Source organism: Cololabis saira, chromosome 12 (assembly GCF_033807715.1).
Source record: "Cololabis saira isolate AMF1-May2022 chromosome 12, fColSai1.1, whole genome shotgun sequence".
Classification (NCBI taxonomy): Eukaryota; Metazoa; Chordata; class Actinopteri; order Beloniformes; family Belonidae; genus Cololabis; species Cololabis saira.
The window spans coordinates 39,782,177-39,804,045 of record NC_084598.1 but is presented as its reverse complement, the minus strand read 5'-3'; the positions used below and the strand labels follow the sequence as shown (position 1 = coordinate 39,804,045).

General features: G+C 39.6%; 1 protein-coding gene across 3 annotated transcripts in view; it reads left to right on the top strand.

The window, feature by feature from the left end:
* The window catches only part of plxna1a (plexin A1a), a 444,018-nt gene that overhangs the window by 329,650 nt on the left and 92,499 nt on the right, over positions 1 to 21,869 (top strand). For all 3 annotated transcript variants that reach the window (XM_061736805.1, XM_061736806.1, XM_061736804.1), the window contains exon 15: positions 1,899 to 2,066. In XM_061736805.1, coding sequence (XP_061592789.1) covers positions 1,899 to 2,066 — 168 coding nt within the window. The remainder of the gene's footprint in view (positions 1 to 1,898; positions 2,067 to 21,869) is intronic.

The following is a 21,869-nucleotide window of genomic DNA, read 5'->3' as shown; positions in this document are numbered from 1 at the left end:
TTTGCTGTTCCATCGTCATTTACTGTGGCTTCATAATATTTATACTTCATTTTTCACTTCTGCTGTAATCTCTTTTTATTTTGGTATGAAAATAATTGGAAAACAGCTTTTTAGACATTCAGACATTCACTTATTCTGAATTAGGCGAGCCATTTTCCAGCAGCAGCCTCTTTAACCCTTGTGCTGTCTTCAGGTCAAAATGACCTCATTCTGCTATCCTTCTTTCCTCCTGCTCTCTCCTTCCTTCTTCCCTTCCTCTTTTCTCCCTTCCTTCTTCCTTCCTTCTTTCTATCCTTCCTTCCTTATTTCCTTCCTTCCTTTCTTCCTTCCTTCCTTCTTTCCTTCTTCCCTTCCTTCCTTCCTTTCTTCCTTCCTTCCTTCTTCCCTTCCTTCCTTCTTTTCTCCCTTCCTTCCTTCCTTCCTTCCTTCCTTCCTTCCTTCCTTCCTTCCTTCCTTCCTTCCTTCCTTCCTTCCTTCCTTCCTTCCTTCCTTCCTTCCTTCCTTCCTTCCTTCCTTCTTCCCTTCCTTCCTTCTTTTCTACCTTCCTTCCTTCATTCATTCCTTCCTTCCTTCCTTCATTCATTCCTTCATTCATTCCTTCCTTCCTTCCTTCCTTCCTTCCTTCCTTCCTTCCTTCTTCCCTTCCTTCCTTCATTCATTCCTTCCTTCCTTCCTCCCTTCCTTATTTTCTCCCTTCCTTCCTTCTTTCCTTCCTTCCTTCTTTCCATTCTTCCTTCCTTCCTTCCTTCCTCCCTTCTTCTCTTCCTCCTTCCTTGACCTGAAGACAGCACAAGAGTTAAGAAGGGGTTAAAACGTTGCTGTGACGTAGCGCTCCAGCTGGAATCAGGCAGCGGAGACTCCCCTGATCCTAAAAGACGGAGAGGACTGCTCAAGTTGCAGGGTTAGGTCCAAATTATTTAATCAGAATCAGTTTTTAGGGAGAACATGCCGATTCCTTTGACTCGGAGGCGTTCATTAAAACCAGCAGCCGTCCAGCATCGAGGGAACGTCCCAGAGATCAGCCATCACTTTGGTCTGCAGCTCTGTTGTTCCATTCTGTTGTTACTTCAGACTATCCTTGCAGCTATCTTGTATGTCTTCTTAATCCTTCATTTATAAGCAATATCCTGTTTGGATGAAAAAGCTGAGTGTCACTGCCTTGAAATGTCAGTACAGACTGGTTCATCTCACTATACAATGGGGCAAAAAAGTATTTAGTCAGACACCAATTGTGAAAGTTCTCCCACTTAAAAAGATGAGAGAGGCCTGTAATCTTCCATCATAGGTTCAGTTCAACTATGAAAGACAAAATGGGGTGAAAGAATCCAGGAAATCACATTGTAGGATTTTTACTGAATTAATTGGTTAATTCCTGGGTAAAATAAGTACTTACCTACAAACAAACAAGATGTCTGGCTTTCACAGACCTGTAACTTCTTCTTTAACCCTTGTGCTGTCTTTGGGTCAAAATGACCCAATTCTTCTATCCTTCTTTCCTCCTGCCATGCTCTCTCCTTCCTTCTTCCTTTCCTCTTTTCCTCGTTTTTTACCCTCCTTTACTCCTTTTTCTTCCTACCTCCCTTTTGTCATTCGTTCCTTTATTACCTTCTTTGCTTTTCCTTCCTCCCTTCTTTCCTTTTATCCATTCTTTCATTCCTTTCTCCCTTCCTTCCATCTTTTCTCCCTTCCTTACTCCCTTTCCTACTTCCTTCCTTCTTTCCTTTTCTCCTTTCTTCCTCATTTCCTTCTTTCCTTCCTTCCATCTTTTCTACCCTATCTTGCCTTCATGGTAATTCTGCTCGTCCCTTTTGTTGACTTTATCTTTGGCCGACCGTTGTAATTTGCTCTCTGCTGAAGTCCGTGTTGGGCTTGAACTCTCCTCTCGTCCGTCCTTGCAGGAGGAACGCCCGGGAGATCGTGTGCGTCACCCCGGCTGGACTGTCGTCCGTCAGCACCTCGGTGCTGGTGGACATCGACGACGCTGAGCTCAGGAACCCAGAAGTCCGGTTTAACTACACGGAAGACCCCACCGTGCTGCGGATCGAGCCCGACTGGAGCATCGCCAGGTGAGCCGCTGTGCTGCGTAACCGTCACCCGGCCGGGTCGTTGGGCTTTATTCATCTCTTAGCAGTAGTAGCGGGTCTGACGAGGAACAAAAGTCTGTTCACGGATCGATTCAAGCACATCCTGCAGAGTAGGGCTGGGGATCGATTCAAATGTCAAGAATCGATTCGATTCCGATTCTTAAGATTCAGAATCGATTATCAAGATTTGATTTGATTCGATTCCGATATTGATTTGGGTTAGTGTTATTAAAACTGTTTTTGAGCTGTTGCATGAATTATATGACTGTAGTTATGCAAAATATTACTACTAGTATTATATTGAAATTAAACAGCAAGTATTGGCAGCTAATGATGCTGTAAGGACCAATCAGCTCCCAGAATGCTGATAGAACTGCTTTCAGAAACATCATGTGGGTCAGAATTACCAAACCGATCCAGGGAGGAAACAGACAGATTAAATCGTTTTTTTTTTTTTTCCACATTCTGTTTTTATTTGTTCCATGTTCGGTCTATTTTGGTTTTTAATTTTTGAGCATTTGGTTTTTAGCATTTTTTGCAAATGTAACCCCAAGACACTATATAAAGTAATGAAATATAGACAATTTATGCAATTATAACCTAACACTTTAATGTTTTCATACCTTTAAACATATTTAAAGGCAAAAACATGACACCAGTTATTCTCGTGTCCAACAAAACATTCCTTTTTTGGGGATAAACAAAAAAATAACCAAAAGTTGTAATGTAATGATGAAAAAAAATAAATACATAAATAAATAAAATTAAAAAAAAAAAATCGATCTTTAGACATATGAATCGATTTTTAGGAATTAATATGAGAATCGATTTAAAATTGGAAATCGATTTTTTTCAACACAGGCCTAGTGCAGAGTCTGGGCCAGCACTGTTGCTGTCTGCTGAATTCGTAGCCCGGCATGAAGGCGCCTTAATGAACCCGGGCTGAATCTACTCGGAGGCTGGTGGTTGTCGGGAAAAGCAGAATTCAGACTTCAGCTCTGACACTTGACACGGCTGCTTGTGATGCGGGATAAATTTGAATGAGCATTATTGCAATCTGAGCAGATGTGCAATAACGGCTACGTGGGAGCTCTGACAGCATGCTCAGATGGAATTAAACTAATGGCGCCTCCGGAGGGTTTTCATCCAACTCCAGGACATTCTTAGTGGAGAAAATAAGTGTGGAAAGGCATTCACCCTTGGGACTGGCAGGAGAACACTTCGTGACCCGGCTCTGACTCGGTCAGAACTAAGACATGGTCCGTATTTCTGCACTCGATTCAGCCAGTTATTAAATTGTTAATTTGTTTTTGGTAATGGGAACGCAGAGATACGGTCAGAAAGGAACTGCTCTGTGTTTTGTTTTATTTTGGATCCCCATTAGCGGATGCAAAACATTAGCTAATCTTCCATGGGGTCCATGAAGATTAAAAGTACATTCACATAAAAGTACATTTACATATATACGTCATATAATACTTTACACTTTAAATATATGAATACATTAATAAATACAATTACATCACTCCATTGGTGGAAAAAAAATACGTACTGAGTAACTGTTGAGTAACATCTGATTTATTTTTTTTAACACAACCATTCAAAACAGACAAAAGTACAAAATAATCATCTTCAGGCGAATTAAATCAATAAAATAAATTAAAATTAATAAAAAATAGCTTAAATTAAAATAAAGTAAATTCAAGTGCTTTAATGAATAATAAAATAAATAAAATAATAACAGAATAAAAAAATAAATGAAGCACAAGTAGCACAAAATTTCAAGCCTTTGTACTTTTCTTTTTTAACCAGGCAGAACTAGAACAAGCCCATGAACTCATAGAAACTCTGTGTGTGTTTGAGTCTGTGTAAATGTGACAAATGCGCAAATGTGCAAAAACAAAATTTTGTCCCAAAGAATCACCCAGTGATGTCATGAGATTGACACGTACGCGGATAAAAGGGATAAAAGAAAAGTAACAGCTCAACGTAGCTAATGTAGCGGAGTAAGAGGAACAGTTTCTTCTTCACAAATCTACTCAAGTAAAAGTAAAAAGTACAGTGATTCAAAACTACTCCTAAAAGTACAAAATTTCCCAAAACTTACTCAAGTAAATGTAACGGAGTAAATGTAACTCGTTACTACCCACCTCTGGAGGTAACTCTGTTCAAGATGTGGAGATTTTCTTTGGGAGTGACGAGGATGGATTGCACAAAAAACAAGCGCCAGGGTTGGAGGCAAAGTGAGAGAAGCCAGAGAGAGACGGTTTGGACACAAAGAGGAGGGATGGTGAATACGTTGGTAGAAAAATGCTGGAGATGGTGATAAGACCTAGGATGGAAACAGATGACTCCAAAAGGGAAAAAAGCCAAATAATGATGATTTATACACTTATTTCTTCAATTGTATTCTTTATTTTCCTCTCTGGTTATGGATATCGCTACAGACCACGGTGAGAGATGCCCACCTTTAATGATGCAGGCACACAAATACACAAACAAATGAATGAACCAAAGTGGGAGTACATAAATGAATACGTTCATGTGGATTTACCGTCTCAGGTGACCGAAGTGCGACACACGTAATACAAATATATCCTCTGCGACAGGCAATAAAACATCAACAAATTGAATGAAGCAAAGTGAATGAATAAAGGAGCTGGGTTTGGATAACAAAAGGCAAGATATCCTTCTCAACTAGGACCAGAAGCCAGAAAGAAGGAAAAGAAAGTGTGTTTTAAAATGATCCAGCATGTGGGATGACTGCTTGTTCCAGAGCCGGCTCCTCTAATGAAAAGTCTCCATCCCCTCGGTTTTGTTGGCCTGGATGTGGGGATGAGGAACAATTGGTTTGTGGACCTGGGTGTTCTGGCCGCGGTGCTGGGATGATGAGTCTGCTGGTACTATGCTGTCCAGACTCTTAAAAACAAGTAATAAAAGCTCAGATTGGATCCTAAAATGAACCGGGAGCGAGTGGAGGGAGGTCAGCTCAGGTGTGATGGGATCACTCCACTTATTCCCCGTCAGCCGGCAGACCTGACGAGTGGAGACGGGGAGGGACGGACGGACACACAAACGACTACGGGGGTGGGAGTTACTGTCAGGAAGTCGGGTAAAAAGCTCGGCTGGATGATGGAGTTGATCTGTGTGTCAGAATTAAAGGCCCGGCCGACAGTCACCGGGGTTTCAGTGAGAGTTTAACGATGCAACGACACTATTCCAGCTCCAGTTAGGTGGAGTCCGTCTTTGATTACACATCTTTAGTTCAGGAAAGGTCAGAGATTCGTTCGTTCGTTCGTTCGTTCGTTCGTTCGTTCGTTCGTTCGTTCGTTCGTTCGTTCGTTCGTTCGTTCGTTCGTTCGTTCGTTCGTTCGTTCGTTATTATTATCGTTATTATTATCGTTATAATACAGGTGGGCATTCCACCACATAAAGAAAAAAAAACACATCAAAAAACATATTTCATTTACATGTTGGAAAAGGAGTGGGAGGAAGTATAAACTTATTTAATCCCACCCCCTTTCCACAACTTAAATTATATGCTTGAATTTACGTTTTATACTATACACTAATTGGTATAAATAAATATATATCATTTTTACAAAAATAACCTGTTTAATACCAAATGTAAGCTCTATCATAAATATAATATACAGTAACTATGATATAAATATAATATGACTATGATATATCAGAAATTGTGATGGATGCCGAGGTTATTGCTTTCTCCAGCTTCATTTAAACATGTGCAAGCTTGTTTTTATTTAATTGGAAGGAAGTAATGTGAGAATTAGAGATGTAAATCATGAATTTTCCCTCAATACAAGATTAAATGGATTCACTGGGTGAGACCACCGTGTCAGCCGACATATGTTATTGATATTATTTTATATTTTTATTTCTGAGACCATAAAGTCCCACTTGATAATTGGTGGTCGGCCCCCCTCCAGTTGAAATAGATGCATTTACAGGACTGTCTCAGAAAATTTGAATATTGTGATAAAGTCCTTTATTTTCTGTAATGCAAAAATGTCATACATTCTGGACTCATTACAAATCAACTGAAATATTTCAAGCCTTTTATTATTTTAATATTGCTGATCATGGTTTACAGCTTAAGAAAACTCAAATATCCTATCTCAAAAAATTAGAATATTCTGGGAATCTTAATCTTAAACTGTAAACCATAATCAGCAATTTTAAAATAATAAAAGGCTTGTAATATTTCAGTTGATTTGTAATGAATCCAGAATGTATGACATTTTTGTTTTTTTAAATTGCATTACAGAAAATAAAGAACTTTATCACAATATTTAAATTTTCTGAGACAGTCCTGTATGCAGATGGATGATCGATAAATGCTGAGAGTGAAGCTGACATGTTTGTTTCTCTCCAGGCTGCACGGTTGGTTTTTCAGGCGAACACTGACTGATAGATGTCACTGGTTGAGTCTCAGCTTGATTCTTAGGAAGAGCCGTCGCAGATCTGGGTTGAAACCATCAAGCAGAGTAGTTAAATGGGAAAACATCCACCCTCTGTGATGAGTTTACATCACCGCCTGCGTTTAAAACATCACCCAGAGGTTTTCTGAAGAGGGTTTTTGAAGCCTGATTTGATTGGTCTCTGGGTGACACCGTCTTGGCAGGACGTGACTCTACCAAACCCCGGGTTGGTAAAGAAATTAGTCCAGCGGGTCAGTCTGGGAGGGTCCGGGGCAGCCCAGAAGGTTCCTCAGACCCGGCGGGTCCAGCTTTGCTGCCAAGGCCAACAGCCACCAGAGCTGGAGGCGTCTCGGGGCTAGCAGCCTCAGATCAGGGTCAAAGGTCGCTGTTTCCAGCTGCTTAGCAAAGCTTTGCCCCCAGACCCTCCCAGGTCAGCTAAGTCCAGTACTAGAAGACATATTTTATCCTCCGTTACATCTATCTTCACAGCTCAGAAGTCAAGTTCACTGAAAATGCTAAATAGCTACAGTGATGCCAGCTGGCTTTTTGACACCACGACGACTTCATCTGTCACTCAATTAAAGCCCCTAATTAAGCTTAAATGTGTAGCTTCATATAATTTAACCTGATAAGTAGGGCTGGGGATCGATTCAAATGTCAAGAATTGATTCGATTCCGATTCTTAAGATTCAGAATCGATTATCAAGATTTGATTCGATTCAATTCGATTCCGATATTGATTTGGGTTAGTGTTATTAAAACTGTTTTTTGAGCTGTTGCATGAATTATATAACTGTAGTTATGCGAAATATTACTACTAGTATTATATTGAGATTCAACAGCAAGTATTGCAGCTAATGATGCTTTAAGGACCAATCAGCTCCCAGAATGCTGATAGAACTGCTTTTAGAAACATCATGTGGGTCAGAATTACCAAACAGATCCAGGGAGGAAACAGAGACGGATGAAATCGGTTTTATTTTTTCCCACATTCCATTTTTATTTGTTCCATTTTCAGTCTATTTTGGTTTTTAATTTTTGAGCATTTGGTTTTGAGCATTTTTTGCAAATGTAACCCCAAGACAGTATATAAAGTAATGAAATATAGACAATTTATGCAATTATAACTGAAAACTGTAATGTTTTCATACCTTTAAACATATTTAAAGGCAAAAACATGGCACCAGTTATTCTCGTGTCCAACAAAACATTCCTTTTTTGGGGATAAACAAAAAAATAAGCAAAAGTTGTAATGTAATGATGAAAAAAAAAAAACATAAATAAATAAAATTTAAATTTTTTTTAAAAAAAATCGAAATTAATCGATTTTTAGGAATTAATAAGAGAATCGATTTAGAGTTGGGAAATCGATTTTTTCAACACAGGCCTAGTGATAAGGTATGAAGCTATTGACGAGGATGCCGTTTCTTCCTTCTTTGTGTTTCTCTGGTTTTCCTCCATCCCCTGTTGTTGTTCATCAGCTCATTGTGCAACATAGACACAGAAAAGTGTGGATGGCTGGTTTTCTTTGCCCAGTAGCCGAGAAGCAGATGAGGCCCGGTCTCCTCCACGACCACCCGGTGTGACGGTGGTGTGTGTGTGTGTGTGTGTGTGTGTGTGTGTGTGTGTGTGTGTGTGTGTGTGTGTGTGTGTTTGTGTGTGTCGACACCGGGGTTCCGCTCCGTGACATCCGTTCAAGGGCGATGATCCCCATATCAAAATAGAGGCCTTGCAGAGATGCACGAGTTCCCCCCGACGTTCGGGCCCCCGTCTCCCGCCTCCGTCTGCTCCAGAAAAACACACTTCACTAACAACCACCGATCTATGATGGTCGGAATATGTGGGACGCTTCCAGCCGAGCGGGGGCTCAGATTCAGCCGCTGCGCTTCAGCCGCTGCCCCGTGTCAAACCCGGTCAGGTAGAAACCTTCGCCAGCTCCCGGGGACCGGCCTCGTATCTGTATTCCTTCCTTTCTACGATACACGCATCCCTGCGGAGCGTTTCTGCCGCTGCGGCTGAGAGACGGTGGCCAGAGTGAGGAGAGGAAACAGAACCAGGGGTGGAGGGAGAGAGAGGACATTAACATAATCCTGGCTGATGGTAATCCATTACAGGAGGCAGACGGAGCACAGGAGAAAATAATCAATGAGGAGCACTCATTTGGAATATCAAGGAAAAATAATTGGACTGTTGCAGAAGTAAGCAAAGCAGTGCTGGAGCCAGATATTTACATTCACAGCAGCAGGTTACAATCCCCCCCACCTCCCCGCTGAATAACACCAGCGGTGCCCTGGCATCCCACTTCACTGCAGTAAGAAAACAAGCTCTAAATTTAGGGCGAATTTATTTGTAAGTGCTTCTTTCTTTTCAAGTCTTTTTTGGCATTTTTCTGTCTGGTAGCTCCGCGCTTTCTTGAGTGCTTTTGCATCTCCACCTGCTCCACTCGTAGTTTGTTGAGGGTAGAGTTGTTTTTGTCAGCCTGTTCATTTTAGTTTTTATTAGTTTTAGTCACGTTCATCTTTTTTTTTAGTCGTGTCAAGTTTCAGTCGACTAAAAGTCTGTGCATTTTAGTCTCATTTTAGTCAGAATTGTCCATTTTAGTCTAGTTTGTATTTAGCCAAACCCATTTTACAATTCAAACAAGGTTATCTTATTATTATATTATTGTTACCTTATAGACTCAAGAATACATTCATTCCAGATACAGAAGACTCTAATTTGAGTTTACAACATATTTATTTTTCCGCATTTCTCCCCGTCTTTTTCTTTTTCGACGACACATTGGGTTTTCTTTTCCACGTCTATGTAGGAAAGTGTATCCAAAGATGGATCTTCTTCTTCTTCTCCAGCCCCAGAGAAGATCCCCACGTTTCCTCTATGTAACTTTGTTCTTAATTGACGTTAACTAGAGCTCTGCGTTAACGGCATCAGCCTCTAACTCTGCAGCTGCATCTTCTGGATCTGATTCCCCGCTGCAGCGACTGGGATTGAGGACTAACATCACCCAGAGAAACTACTGAAAACATGGACATTAAGGATCTTTGTAAGAACATTTCGTCTCATTTTGGTCAACGAAAATGAAGACACATTTTAGCAGTTTTTATTTTGTAATAGGGGTGTAACAATATATCGTGCCACGAAATTTCGCGATACAAAAACGTCACAATACGTGTCGTGGAGGTGACAACCTGTATCGCGATATTGGGTTATTAATATTAATCTATTGTGTTGACTAGTAACACGCATCCGACCGCGAGCGCGACCGCACCTCGACCCGCGGACCAAAATCTTGCTCCGCTCAGGAGAATCTAGTCCCGTTTTGCGGTCCTGTTTTGAGCTCTGGACCTTTACTTATTTACGTCTGGTGTAGAGTTAAGCCTTACCTTATTAAATTAAACCTTTTTGGGGTCGTGAGTAAGATAAACACGGGGAAACTTCTGCGTGAGTTTGCGTGTACTTCAATGTCCCTCAACAGCGTAGGATTTCAGAACATCAACACAGCACCTAGTGCTGTATCACTCCGCCCAATCTAAAACATACTAACAACTGATAAACTGACTAGTGTCATTATAGTCCCTGATTTACAGAATATAAAGAATATATTTATAAAATAATGAACCCTGAATTACCAAAATAACCTTCTTAACAAAAATAAATCTCCTCTTACACTCATAAGGTGAGCATGAATCAATCTTTTTTATGATGTAAAATTGTATGTATTTATTTACTTGTATTTATTTATTCAATTTTAGTTGTTAAATTTCTGGAAAAGAAAAAAGTCAAATCATACATGAGAGAAACTATTCAGTTTGTGGCAAAATATTTGTACTTGTATGAAACTGAAGATACATAATGCAAACCTGACATTTACTTTTAGTTCAGTTTGTGGAAAATGGTTGGCCTGGCTTTCTCTTTAAAACTTAAACAGTTATAAAGCATTACAAACTGTAACAATAGTTCAAATGCACAGCATTGTTTTTTATTTTGTGTCTTTCAAATAAAAGACCATTTTTTCCAGTCATATATTCCTCTATCAAGGTTGTTAAAAAAATACTGCTATAATATCGTATCGTATCGTTATCGTGACCTCAATATCGTGTACCGTATCGTGAGATTAGTGTATCGTTACACCCCTATTTTGTAATCTACATTTTAGTCTCGTTTTTATTCGTCTACCACATTGCATTATATATTTAATTATCGTCACATGACCAGCGTTTTCGTTGCATCTCATGTCGTTTTCCTCAGGTGATAAAGGTTTGTTGATGACGATATTTAGTCATAATTTTCTTTGACAAGAGCAACTTTACTGCAGATCAATACTGGGGCATGTGCCTGGTAAAATATGTCTGGCGACGCCGATGGTTCTAGGTTAGCCAACATTAAACGACAGGTGTGAGCGTGAGCGTGTGTGGTTGTTTTGTGGTTTGCAAGATGGTTTCAAGCATCAACTTGTTGCCACTACAGGGGAACAACAGAGTGAAATGCAGCTACGAGAGACATCATTTGGTTTGAATATGATTCTGAAATGTTCTGAAAATGACAATTTCTGCCTTAAAAAACAGATAAACACTTTGAAATGTTAATAATCGCTCAGATTGTCTTTCAAACCACAAAATCTCAGCAGAGTTTTTATTTTGTAATCTACATTTTTAGTCTCGTTTTTATTCCTCTACGATATTACAATATATATTTAATTATCGTCACATGACCAGCATTTTTGTTGCATCTCGTGTCGTTTTCCTCAGGTGATAAAGGTTCGCTGACGACGATATTTAGTCATCATTTTCGTTGACGAAGCAACTTTAGTGCTGTGTGTCCTGGCATCGAACTCCTGTGATCGCTCGGCTTGCACTATGATGGATCCTCTGGTGTGTTTGCCCTGTCCACCAGTTTGCTACCGTCCTGTCAAGACTTAGCGTTGCAACGACCCAAAAGGAACCGAGCAGCATCACAAAGTGTTTTTTTCCAGCTTGTGATGTCATAAAGGGGTTCGTTGTGAGATAAACCGGCCAATACGTGCATCTAAAATCAGCTTTAAGCTGCCTTCTGTCTCTACAGCTGCATTTCTGTGCGGAGGAGCTGAACCGACTCACCAGCACACAAATATTGGCCCCCAAAAAAAGGAAAAAAGTCATTTTGAGTATTATATTTTCTGCTATTATTTACTTTTCGCCGTACTCCAAAGACGGGACACACATGTTGAGAAAATAGCGAGTCCTGGTGTGGAAGGAATTGCTCGCTGAATCAGATCAAATGTCCATCATGCCGGCGAGCCGAGCAATAAGGCAGCATTAGTTTGGCACAGTGGGTTTCTTTCTCGCCCTCGTTCTGCCCCGTCCAGACAAGGCTGCTCTCGCCCGCCGGCTCTTTTATTCCCAGGATGCTATCACCGTGAGCTAGCTCGTTAGCCTGGACTCTAACGAGAGTTTCAGACGCCTTAGACGTCACCCCTTTCCTTCTCAGGCCAGCTCATTTGTAGAGACAAGACATGCATAAAAGGATTTTTAAAAACAGCATTAAAGAGTAAAAGTGTCTACAAAGAGTGGCTCGTGTGTGGAGCGATGCATCACCGCTGAGGGTCAGATTTACTCCGCTGGGCAAATTAGCGTGTTAACAAATCATAACTGGCTCCAGTGGGAGTTTCCAGTTATCAGGGGGAGGGTTCTAAAACTGTGCTTATTTAAGTGCTAATAAACACAGATGCAATCAACAAATTTCAAAAAAGAGCAAAGAAGTCTAAGGAGCAGCTCGGAGTAAAGTTGTTTCCAAAAAAAAGTAAACACTCCCGTCACAACACAGGCAAATAAACAGCAAATAATCAGACTATTAGTCCAGAAAACTCTCCACAATCTGATAACTTTCCTTGAACATGAAAACGTGCAAAATCGTCTCCTGGCCAAACAAGTTATGGCGCATGAATCAAGAAGAAATGAGTATGGGTGAATTAAAAGGACTTTACAGAGTAGTTTGAAGGTAGTTTGCACAATAAGATAAGAAAGTTTATTTGCCATTTGTACATTTGTTAAGGTACATAGGAATTATTATGCAGACGACACTCGGAGAACAAACTTAAAAACTTTTAAAAACTCAATTTAAAAACTAAAACAGGGAATAAAAAAATAACAATAAAATATCAATAAATATCAGACACTACACTTCACCTAAGCCAGGGGTCAGCAACCCGCGGCTCTAGAGCCGCATGCGGCTCTTTAGCGCCGCCCTAGTGGCTCCTGGAGCTTTTTCAAAAATGTTTGACCTTTTTTTTTCTCCTTTTTTTCTTTTTTTTCTTCTTTTTTCTTCTTTTTTTACTTCTTTTTTCTTCTCTTTTTCCTTTTTTTCTCCTTTTTTCTTCCTTTTTCCTTTCCCTTTTAATCTCGACATTTCGACTTTTTTCTCGAAATTTTGACTTTTTTCTCAACATTTTGACACTTTTCTTGAGATTGTACTTCAACATTAATCTCGACATTTCGACTTTTTTCTCGACATTTCGACTTTTTTCTCGACATTTCAACTTTTTTCTCGACATTTCAACTTTTTTCTCGACATTTCGACTTTTTTCTCAACATTTTGACTTTTTTCTCGAGATTGTACTTCAACATTAATCTCGACATTTCAACCTTTTTCTCTAAATTTTGACTTTTTTCTCGACACTTCGACTTTTCATTTTTTGCGGCTCCAGACATATTTGTTTTTTGTTTTTTTTGTCCAATATGGCTCTTTCAACATTTTGGGTTGCCGACCCCTGACCTAGGCATATTGCACGCTTCCTGGTTGGTTGTCAATAAAAAGAGTTAAGTTAGTCAAGAGGACTGATGGTACATCATGTTATAACAAGGTGGCAGTAGGTTGAAGACCCTTGCTGTAAAAATTGTCCTTTTTATAAACATTTTGTATGCTTGGGTAGTTGAAATTACCTCAATTTGGCTGAAGGGATCCTGTGACTTTCTTTTGTAAGTCTTGTTAAAGGCTTAAAATACCTTCTTCTAGTTTTTTTTTTCTTAAATTTAGGACCAGAGTTGATCACTCCCAGGTAATAAAATGCCAGTTTGAGTCAAACACATGCCCTTTTCTATCCCCCATCTACTCCAGTGCATTAGTCCTCTCCCTACCATCTATTGATAGACCGGAGGTTGTTTAAACTCCTGAACATTCTTGTAAACAGAGTATTTAAGGTTTAAAGTGGGTTTCCCTCGACTCCTTATAGTTAGATTTAAGTCACCAGTCATTTAAGAGCAGGTTGATTTGGTAATAAATACGTCTAAATAAACAAAAGAACCTTCTGCTGGCATCAGAAATAGGAGAATCTCCTCCTTCACGGAGCATCCCAACACCTTTTCCTCCCCCTGTCCCACTGAAGTTTTAAAATTAGTTTCTTTTTCTCCAGTAAAGTGCAAAGCTGAACGAATCACTGCGGTCGTTCATTTAAATAATCCCTCCCTCAATTTTCCACTCTATAAGGAACTTGTGGAGTGTATCTGTGCAGCCGTGCCAGGCGGAAAGATCACCGCGCCCCGTTAGTGAATATTCCCAATAACATCAAGTATTTCAGCTGTTTTTTTTCTCTTTAAGCATCCTCTAATGTTGCAGGGCAGAAACCAGAAGAGGGGGGAGGGAAAACCGAGTGGCTGTGTAATAGACGGGGAGGTAGAGATGGTTGGAGACAGAGGGAGAGGGAGATCTACCCAGCTATCCTTGGGAGTTTATTCTGATTGTCTTGCCGTCTGTTCCCTGAAGCATGTACCTGAGCTAAAGAGATTCACTTAGACAAAAAGAGGCGCAGCAGGGACGGAGGGACTCACTGCAAATATACATCAAAATGAGGAGGGAAGGGAAGGAGGAAGGAGCCGGAGGACGGCTATTACTGTGAGGCTTCCCGTCTGCTTCCCGTCTGCTTCCCGTCCACCTGTGATGCAGGCGCGGCACTGACGGCCTTGTTTAAATACAGGGAAAGGGAGAAGAAATCTGTCAGCTGTGGTCATATGCAGTGGCGTCAATTCAGTCAAAGCTAAGGTATGGCAAGGTTACGAGTCTCAGAACTTAACTACAGTATCAATCAACATGCCCAGTATACTCATCACAGAAGTCTGCTATGTAGATTATCTGTGTGGTCAAGAAAATTTGAAATTTTTCAAATGCAGCCTCACTCACATCCTGCTAACTATGAACACTACACTTAAAGGGAAAGTTCTGTTTTTTACAACCTGGACCTTATTTCTGGCATTTTTTATGGTCGTATACTCACCCAGAAAAGTTTGGTGTCATTTGGAGTCCTTCGGAAGATATTAGGAGTTTTGTGCGAGCCGCTTCTCCATATAATGGTAGCGAATGGGGGCACAGCGGGACACAGACGATGCAGCTCCTAAATAACACATTATTGCCGCGAAACTCGTTCATTTCTTTTATTAATCACTAGATCTGCTTCTGCGCGTCTTCCAGGACCTGTTGTCTACATCCGGGGCTGTGTGTGTAACAAATAAATTAGTTTGTAAACAAGACCTCTGACCTGCATGACGTCATCTCTGTGCTCGCACAAAACTCCTAATATCTTCCGAAGGACTCCAAATGACACCAAACTTTTCTGGGTGAGTATACGACCATAAAAAATGCCAGAAATAAGGTCCAGGTTGTAAAAAACGGAACTTTCCCCTTAAAGGAGCATGAGGCTCCTTTTAAGAAATGAGACGCTCTAGCGCCACCTTCGCCACAACGGCCGTCGGGGGTGCTGCAGCCAACAGAACGCACATGCAGCGTCATGTGACGTCACATCTGCAGGACAGCGCTGGAAATTCGGAGTCCGAATTGCGGCACATTTTGCAGCACACAGCCTGTTCAAGGCAAAGGAGAGATACACTAGAGGGCTCATTCTTTTTGGTTTGGAACGCTTCATCTGACATTATTACTAGAAAACTTAAAACGTATACTAATTTTTTTCATAAATCCTGCCTCAAGCTCCTTTACGGCTGATTTATGGTTAACGCAGAGCCTACGCCGTAGGCTACGCCGTCGATTTAACGCAGAACCATAATTCAGGCTTTACGTGCTGATTACGCAATACACATCCGTTTCGGCACCGACAGCAAGCGGCAGAGTTAAAAAGCAGAAAAAGCGTATCTGACAAACGCCATTTAACTCATTCTGTTCACTTTATCCACTATGTCAGTGCAACAATATCACGTGGACATCCCAGTTTAACTTAAAACAGTTAAAGTCCAAATCCAAAAAAGGAGAGGGAGGGAGCAGAAGAAAGAAAGAGAGTAAAAAAAGTCAAATATTTCCCTTAAACAGATTAATAAGAGGGTAGGGTGATTTGATATCTTACCTTAAGATGAACTTGCATAATTAATCCATCAGTGGCTAACAGCCTCGTTAATAGCCTGACTGGGGCAGCATTGGACCCATCACTTGCCTTTTTTCTTTGAAAAACAATTGCGGGGTTGCCTGCTTTCTTTTCATTTTTGTAAGTTTTGTAAGTTTGTAAGTTAGTAACACGAGCACTAAAAACGAGATTGATAGCGACCACTGTCGTCAGGGACGCTGGGACATCACATTTCAAGATATGAGGGGGGTACAAGTGTTGGGAAAGATAATACCTAGTGAAATCCATTATGTTGTTCTGACTTGCATTTGTAGTTATTTTAAAGGTATTAAATAATAGAATAATCAATACAAATAGACACAGAGTAATTCCATAAATGCAGTACTGGAGTTGAGGGGGGATGAGGGGGGATGGCATCCCCCCTGAAATAAAAACGGTCCAAATCATCCCCCCTGTAAAACTGCCATCCCCCCTTTCCATCCCTTATGTCATTTCATCAATGAATGTGGTTTTACTGCTATTTCAACATTTAGAGTCATCACCAGAAAAATAACTTATTTGACAATTTTCACCTGTTTCAAGTAAATTTTCATTTGAAATAAGTAGGAAAATCTGCCAGTGGGACAAGATTTATCTTCTCATTACAAGCAAAATAATCTTGTTCCACTGGCAGATTTTTCTACTTATTTTAAGTGAAAATCTACTTGAAACAGGTGAAAACATTTTTGTTTTTTCCAGTGATGAGTCTTGTTTTAAGTGTAATGAGATTTTCTTTTTTTACTAAAATGAGACATTTTAACCATAAATAAGACAAATATTCTTGTTAAGATTTTGAGTTTTTGCAGTGATCCATTTTACTTATCCTGTGAAGGACAGAGTTATATTGATAAGTTTAGAAAACAGTTTTTTATTGTTGTGTTTTGATGTATTTGATGTAAGCCCAGTGGATATTTAAACTTACAGAAGGCTGCATTTAACTGCTGCTATGTCATTCCTGCAGTATTTCTGCAGGTGTTTTGGTCACTGCTATTATTTGTAATATATTATATTATTTGTAATCAGCACAAATTATCTGTCCCCATATGATAAAATCCACCACCCCCCTGATTTTTTTTTTACAACTCGAATACTGCATAAATGTATTTAAAAAACAAACATTTACATTTTCCCCTGAAGCCAAGGTGTGGCGGCTGCCGTACCTTCATACCCAATTGACGCCCCTGGTCATATGTCATAGAAAAGCCAGCAAATGGTTTGTCCAGGTCACTCTTTGTCTCCTGCGAGAGCCTCCCGTAACATCTACAATCTTTAAAATGATAGTGTTATCCAAGCAGTGAATGGCCGGTAACGGGCAGCCTGCCAGCAGGAGAAATGACGGAGGCTGAGGAGAATAGAATAGTCAGAGTAGAAGTCTTTTATCCTCCCACAACCCCCGGAGAAGGGAGAGCACCTGCCTTTATCTCTCACTCCCGTCTCCCCCCGACATCAGCGTGTGCTGCGAGTCTGAGTCTAAAGTCTGGCTGGATTAGAGTGAGAGATGAACAGCCCGGCTCGGTCCAACACGATAAGTGCCTCTCCCTCTGATTCCTCTCATGCCGTTCGCTACTCGTGCACTTAGTCATTTGGGATAAATGTCAGATTAATGTTGACTTTGAAAAGAGACCTGCACACTGCGAGAGCCGGTTGTAATGCGTGATGACGAAGCGAGGCCCGTGTTGTCGTCGCGCGGCGGAGGGTTCTCTCGTCTGCCTGGGTGGAGGTAATCACGGCTCCTCCGGGGAGATCCGGAGCCTCTTTTCTGTCTCACTAGCTGCTCCGGATTTCACCAGAAACCTCCGTCTTACTTATGAGGCAGAATTCTGTCTTGAGTTTGATTATGTGAGGATCCAAAAAAACATTGATTGTAATTCTGCAATTAAGACACATTATGCGCTTGCAGCTGCAGAAGGTTAAAGGAGACGTTTTTCACTTTTGGTTTCCTGTTTTGGTCAAAATATATGGGCTCAAATTAATGCCATAAGTATTGTGTATTGTAAATAAACTTTGTACTTGTAGAAATATTTTGTGCGTGTGCAAAAAATATTTGTACTTGCAAAAAATATTTGTACTTGCAAAAAATATTTGTACTTGTAGAAATATTTTGTGCGTGTGAAAAAATTTTTTGTACTTGCAAAAAATAATTGTACTTATATTTGTGTTAATATATGTGCTGATTGGCTCTCCAGAAACACTTTGAAACCCGTGCCAAAGATCGCTGATTGGCTCTTAGTTTTGGCACGTCAAAACACTTTTGGTTTCCTGTTTTGGTCAAAATATATGGGCTCAAATTAATGCCATAAGTATTGTGTATTGTAAATAAACTTTGTACTTGTAGAAATATTTTGTGCGTGTGCAAAAAATATTTGTACTTGCAAAAAATATTTGTACTTGCAAAAAATATTTGTACTTATATTTGTGTTAATATATGTGCTGATTGGCTCTCCAGAAACACTTTGAAACCCGTGCCAAAGATCGCTGATTGGCTCTTAGTTTTGGCACGTCAAAACACTGCCATAACTCGTAGTTGTAAAAAAAGTTTGTAGCTTTTGAAAAATAAGTTTGTAGCTTTTGTAAAAAAGTTTGTAGCTTTGTAAAAAGTTTGTAGCTTTTGTAAAAAAAATTGTAGCTTTGTATCTACAAGTACAAATATTTTTTGCAAGTGCAAATATTTTTTTCACACGCACAAAATAGTTCTAAAAGTACAAATATTTTTTGCAAGTACAAATATTTTTTTGCAAGTACAAATATTTTTTGCACACGGACAAAATATTTCTACAAGTACAAAGTTTATTTACAGATACAAAATACTTGAGCCCATAGAAATGCCGCATTGATACGGTACAACAGCTCTCTCTTCACCATATTTCTGCAGCTTTGTTCTGAGCAGTAGGTGTAAGGCAAGGCAAGTTTATTTGTATAGCACAATTCAAAACAAGGTAAGTCAAAGTGCTCTACATCAACATTAAAAGACAAGACACAATTAAACAGTAAATAACAAATGAAATGAAATAAAATGATAAAAAAGAGGTAAAATAATAAAAAGCACATGTTAAAAAGTAAGGGCAGTAGAGTACAGCAGGTAAGTATTTAATCTAAGAGTACGCTTCAGTAAACAGTAATGTTTTTAGGCCTGATTTAAAGGATCTACAGTTGGAGCAGACCTCAGGTCTACAGGAAGTTTGTTCCACCGGTGAGGAGCAGAATAACTGAACGCTGCCTCACCTTGCTTGGTTCTGGTTCTTGGGAACAACAACAAACCAGGGGCCGGATTCACGAATATGTTCTTAAGAACCATCTTAAGAAATGTCTTAAGATCTAAAATTAAGAAGTTCATAAGAAAGTTCTTAAGTGCAATTCCTCAATATTTTCTTAAGAACCGTCTTAAGAATTTTCCTTTCTTGATCAATAAAGCTTGTAAAAAAAAAAAAAAAAATTACAAAGTACATTCTCAAACTATGACCTACTTGTCTAAAATGTGTTGAAAAAGGTGATATTAGAGGCTTACCTTTTCACAGAAGAAATTTTAAGACAGGTCAAGGTTGTCTTAAAGTTAAGAAAAAAGTCAAGAACAAATTTGAGAACTTTTATTTCAAGAATACCATTTATTCTTAAGTTTTTTCTTAAGAGGAAAGTTGAGAAAATACTTAAGAACTATTTTGGAGAATATGACTTCTCTTTTTTCTTCTTAAGACTGAACTTAAGAAAGAAATGACCCTTAAGAAGATTTTTTTTTCTTAAGAATGTTTTGTGAATCCGGCCCCAGATCCAGATTAAATCAGGGGTCTGGGAGCTTCATAGGAACTAACAGATCAAGCATGTATTTTGGTCAAAGACCATTCAGTGCTTTGTAGACCAGCAGTAAGATTTTAAACTCTTTCCTTTCAGCCAGTGTAGTGATTTCATGACCGGTGTAATATGGTCCAGTTTCCTGGTGTTTGTAAGGACTCTGGCGGCAGAGTTCTGGATCAGCTGCCTGATAGATTTCTTGTTAAGGCCTGTAAAGATGCCATTGCTACGGCTGCTGAGACCCGCCATTGCTGAAAATAAAAGTAATGCTGCAAACAGAAACAAACGCGCTGCAAATAAAATAAACGCTTAGCAAATAAAATAAATTCTGCAAACAAAAAGAAATGCAGCTGCAAATAAAAGAAATGCTGCAAATATAAAGAAATGCTGCTGCAAATAAAATAAAAAAGGACGCAAATAAAAAAGCCACAACGGAAGTGAATTACCGGGGACTATTTATGCTGATGCACCGGTGTTGCACATTATAAATTACTCGTAGCGACGTTGAACACTAACCTTTTCACTTATTTTCTTGTTCGTTGTTCTTCTTATTCCTCGCTCTTCTTATTTCTTCCTTTTTACTTACGTCCCCTTCGTCTTCTTCTCCTCTCACGTAAATAACACCGGTGCATCAGCAAAAATAGTCCCCGGTAATTCACTTCCATTGTGGCTTGTTTATTTGCGTCGTTTTTTTTTTATTTGCAGCGGCATTTGTTTTTATTTGCAGCGTTTATTTTATTTGCAAAGCGTTTATTTTATTTACAGCAGCGTTTCTTTTTATTTGCAGCGTTTCTTTAATTTTCAGCGGGTCTCGGCCACCGTACATTGCAATAATCCAACCTACTGAAAATGAATGCATGAATACGTTTTTCCATGTCCCCTTAATTCTAGCAGTGTTTTTCAGGTGGTAATAGGCAGATTTAGTGCTAAACTTTAGATGGCTGTTGAAGTTCAGGTCTGAGTCAATAATTACACCAAGATTTCTGGCTTGATTTGTAGCCGTCAATGACATGGAGCCAAGGTGCAAGTGCAAAACTCAGCCGCAGTAGCGCTCTGCCTCCGGTCTGAAGCCGAGGCTGCGTGCTGCAGACGGCAGCTGGGATGAGTTTGTGACTGGAGGCAGGAGGGGAGGAGAGGGCAGCCACTGGAAGGAGGTCAACTCTCCATGTCACGCAGTTCTGTAACGGCACATACGCAGGCCGTGCTCGCATCACCGCGTCGTACCACACAGATCCTGGAACGAGAGACGGATCTTGATCTTGTCGGGTAAAGGAAGCTTTGAGTGTTGGTTTTAACGGTCTGCCGAGCCGCCGGGGGGCTACGACGGGATCGGGGCCAGTCTTTCCAGGATCACACCTCCACAACACATGGATCCACACTTCCAGAGCACGTGACAGAGCACCGTCTCTTTCTTGAGGACTGTTCATTTAATACCACATCAACTTATACAACCTAGAGATGCACCGACCGATCGGTATCGGTCCGATAATGACCCTACACTGCAAAAAATCCAAATCTTAACAAGAATATTTGTCTTATTTCTAGTTAAAATGTCTCCTTTTTAGTAAAAAAAAAAATATCATTACATTTAAAACAAGAGTCATTACCAGAAAAATAACTTATTTGACAATTTTCACCTGTTTCAAGTAAATTTTCACTTGAAATAAGTAGAAAAATCTGCCAGTGGGACAAGATTTATCTTCTCATTACAAGCAAAAAAATCCTGTTCCACTGGCAGATTTTCCAATTTAATTTAAGTGAAAATCTACTTGAAACAGGTGAAAATTGTTGTTTTTTGCAGTGATGAGTCTTGTTTTAAGTGTAATGAGATTGTTTTTTTACTAAAAAGACATTTTAACTAGAAATAAGACAAATATTCCTACAAAAAACAACAATTTTCAAATGTTTCAAGTAGATTTTCACTTAAAATAAGTAGAAAAATTTGCCAGTGGAACAAGATTTTTTTGCTTGTAATGAGAAGATAAATCTTGTACCACTGGGAGATTTTTCTACTTATTTCAAGTGAAAATCTACTTGAAACAGGTGAAAATTGTCAAATAACAAGTCATTTTTCTGGTAATGACTCTTGTTTTAAGTGTAATGAGATTTTTCTGACTAAAAATTAGACAGTTTTGCAGTGTATCGGTTTTGATCGGCGATCGGAAAATAATAGTTCAAATCGGGCCGATCAGATGACGT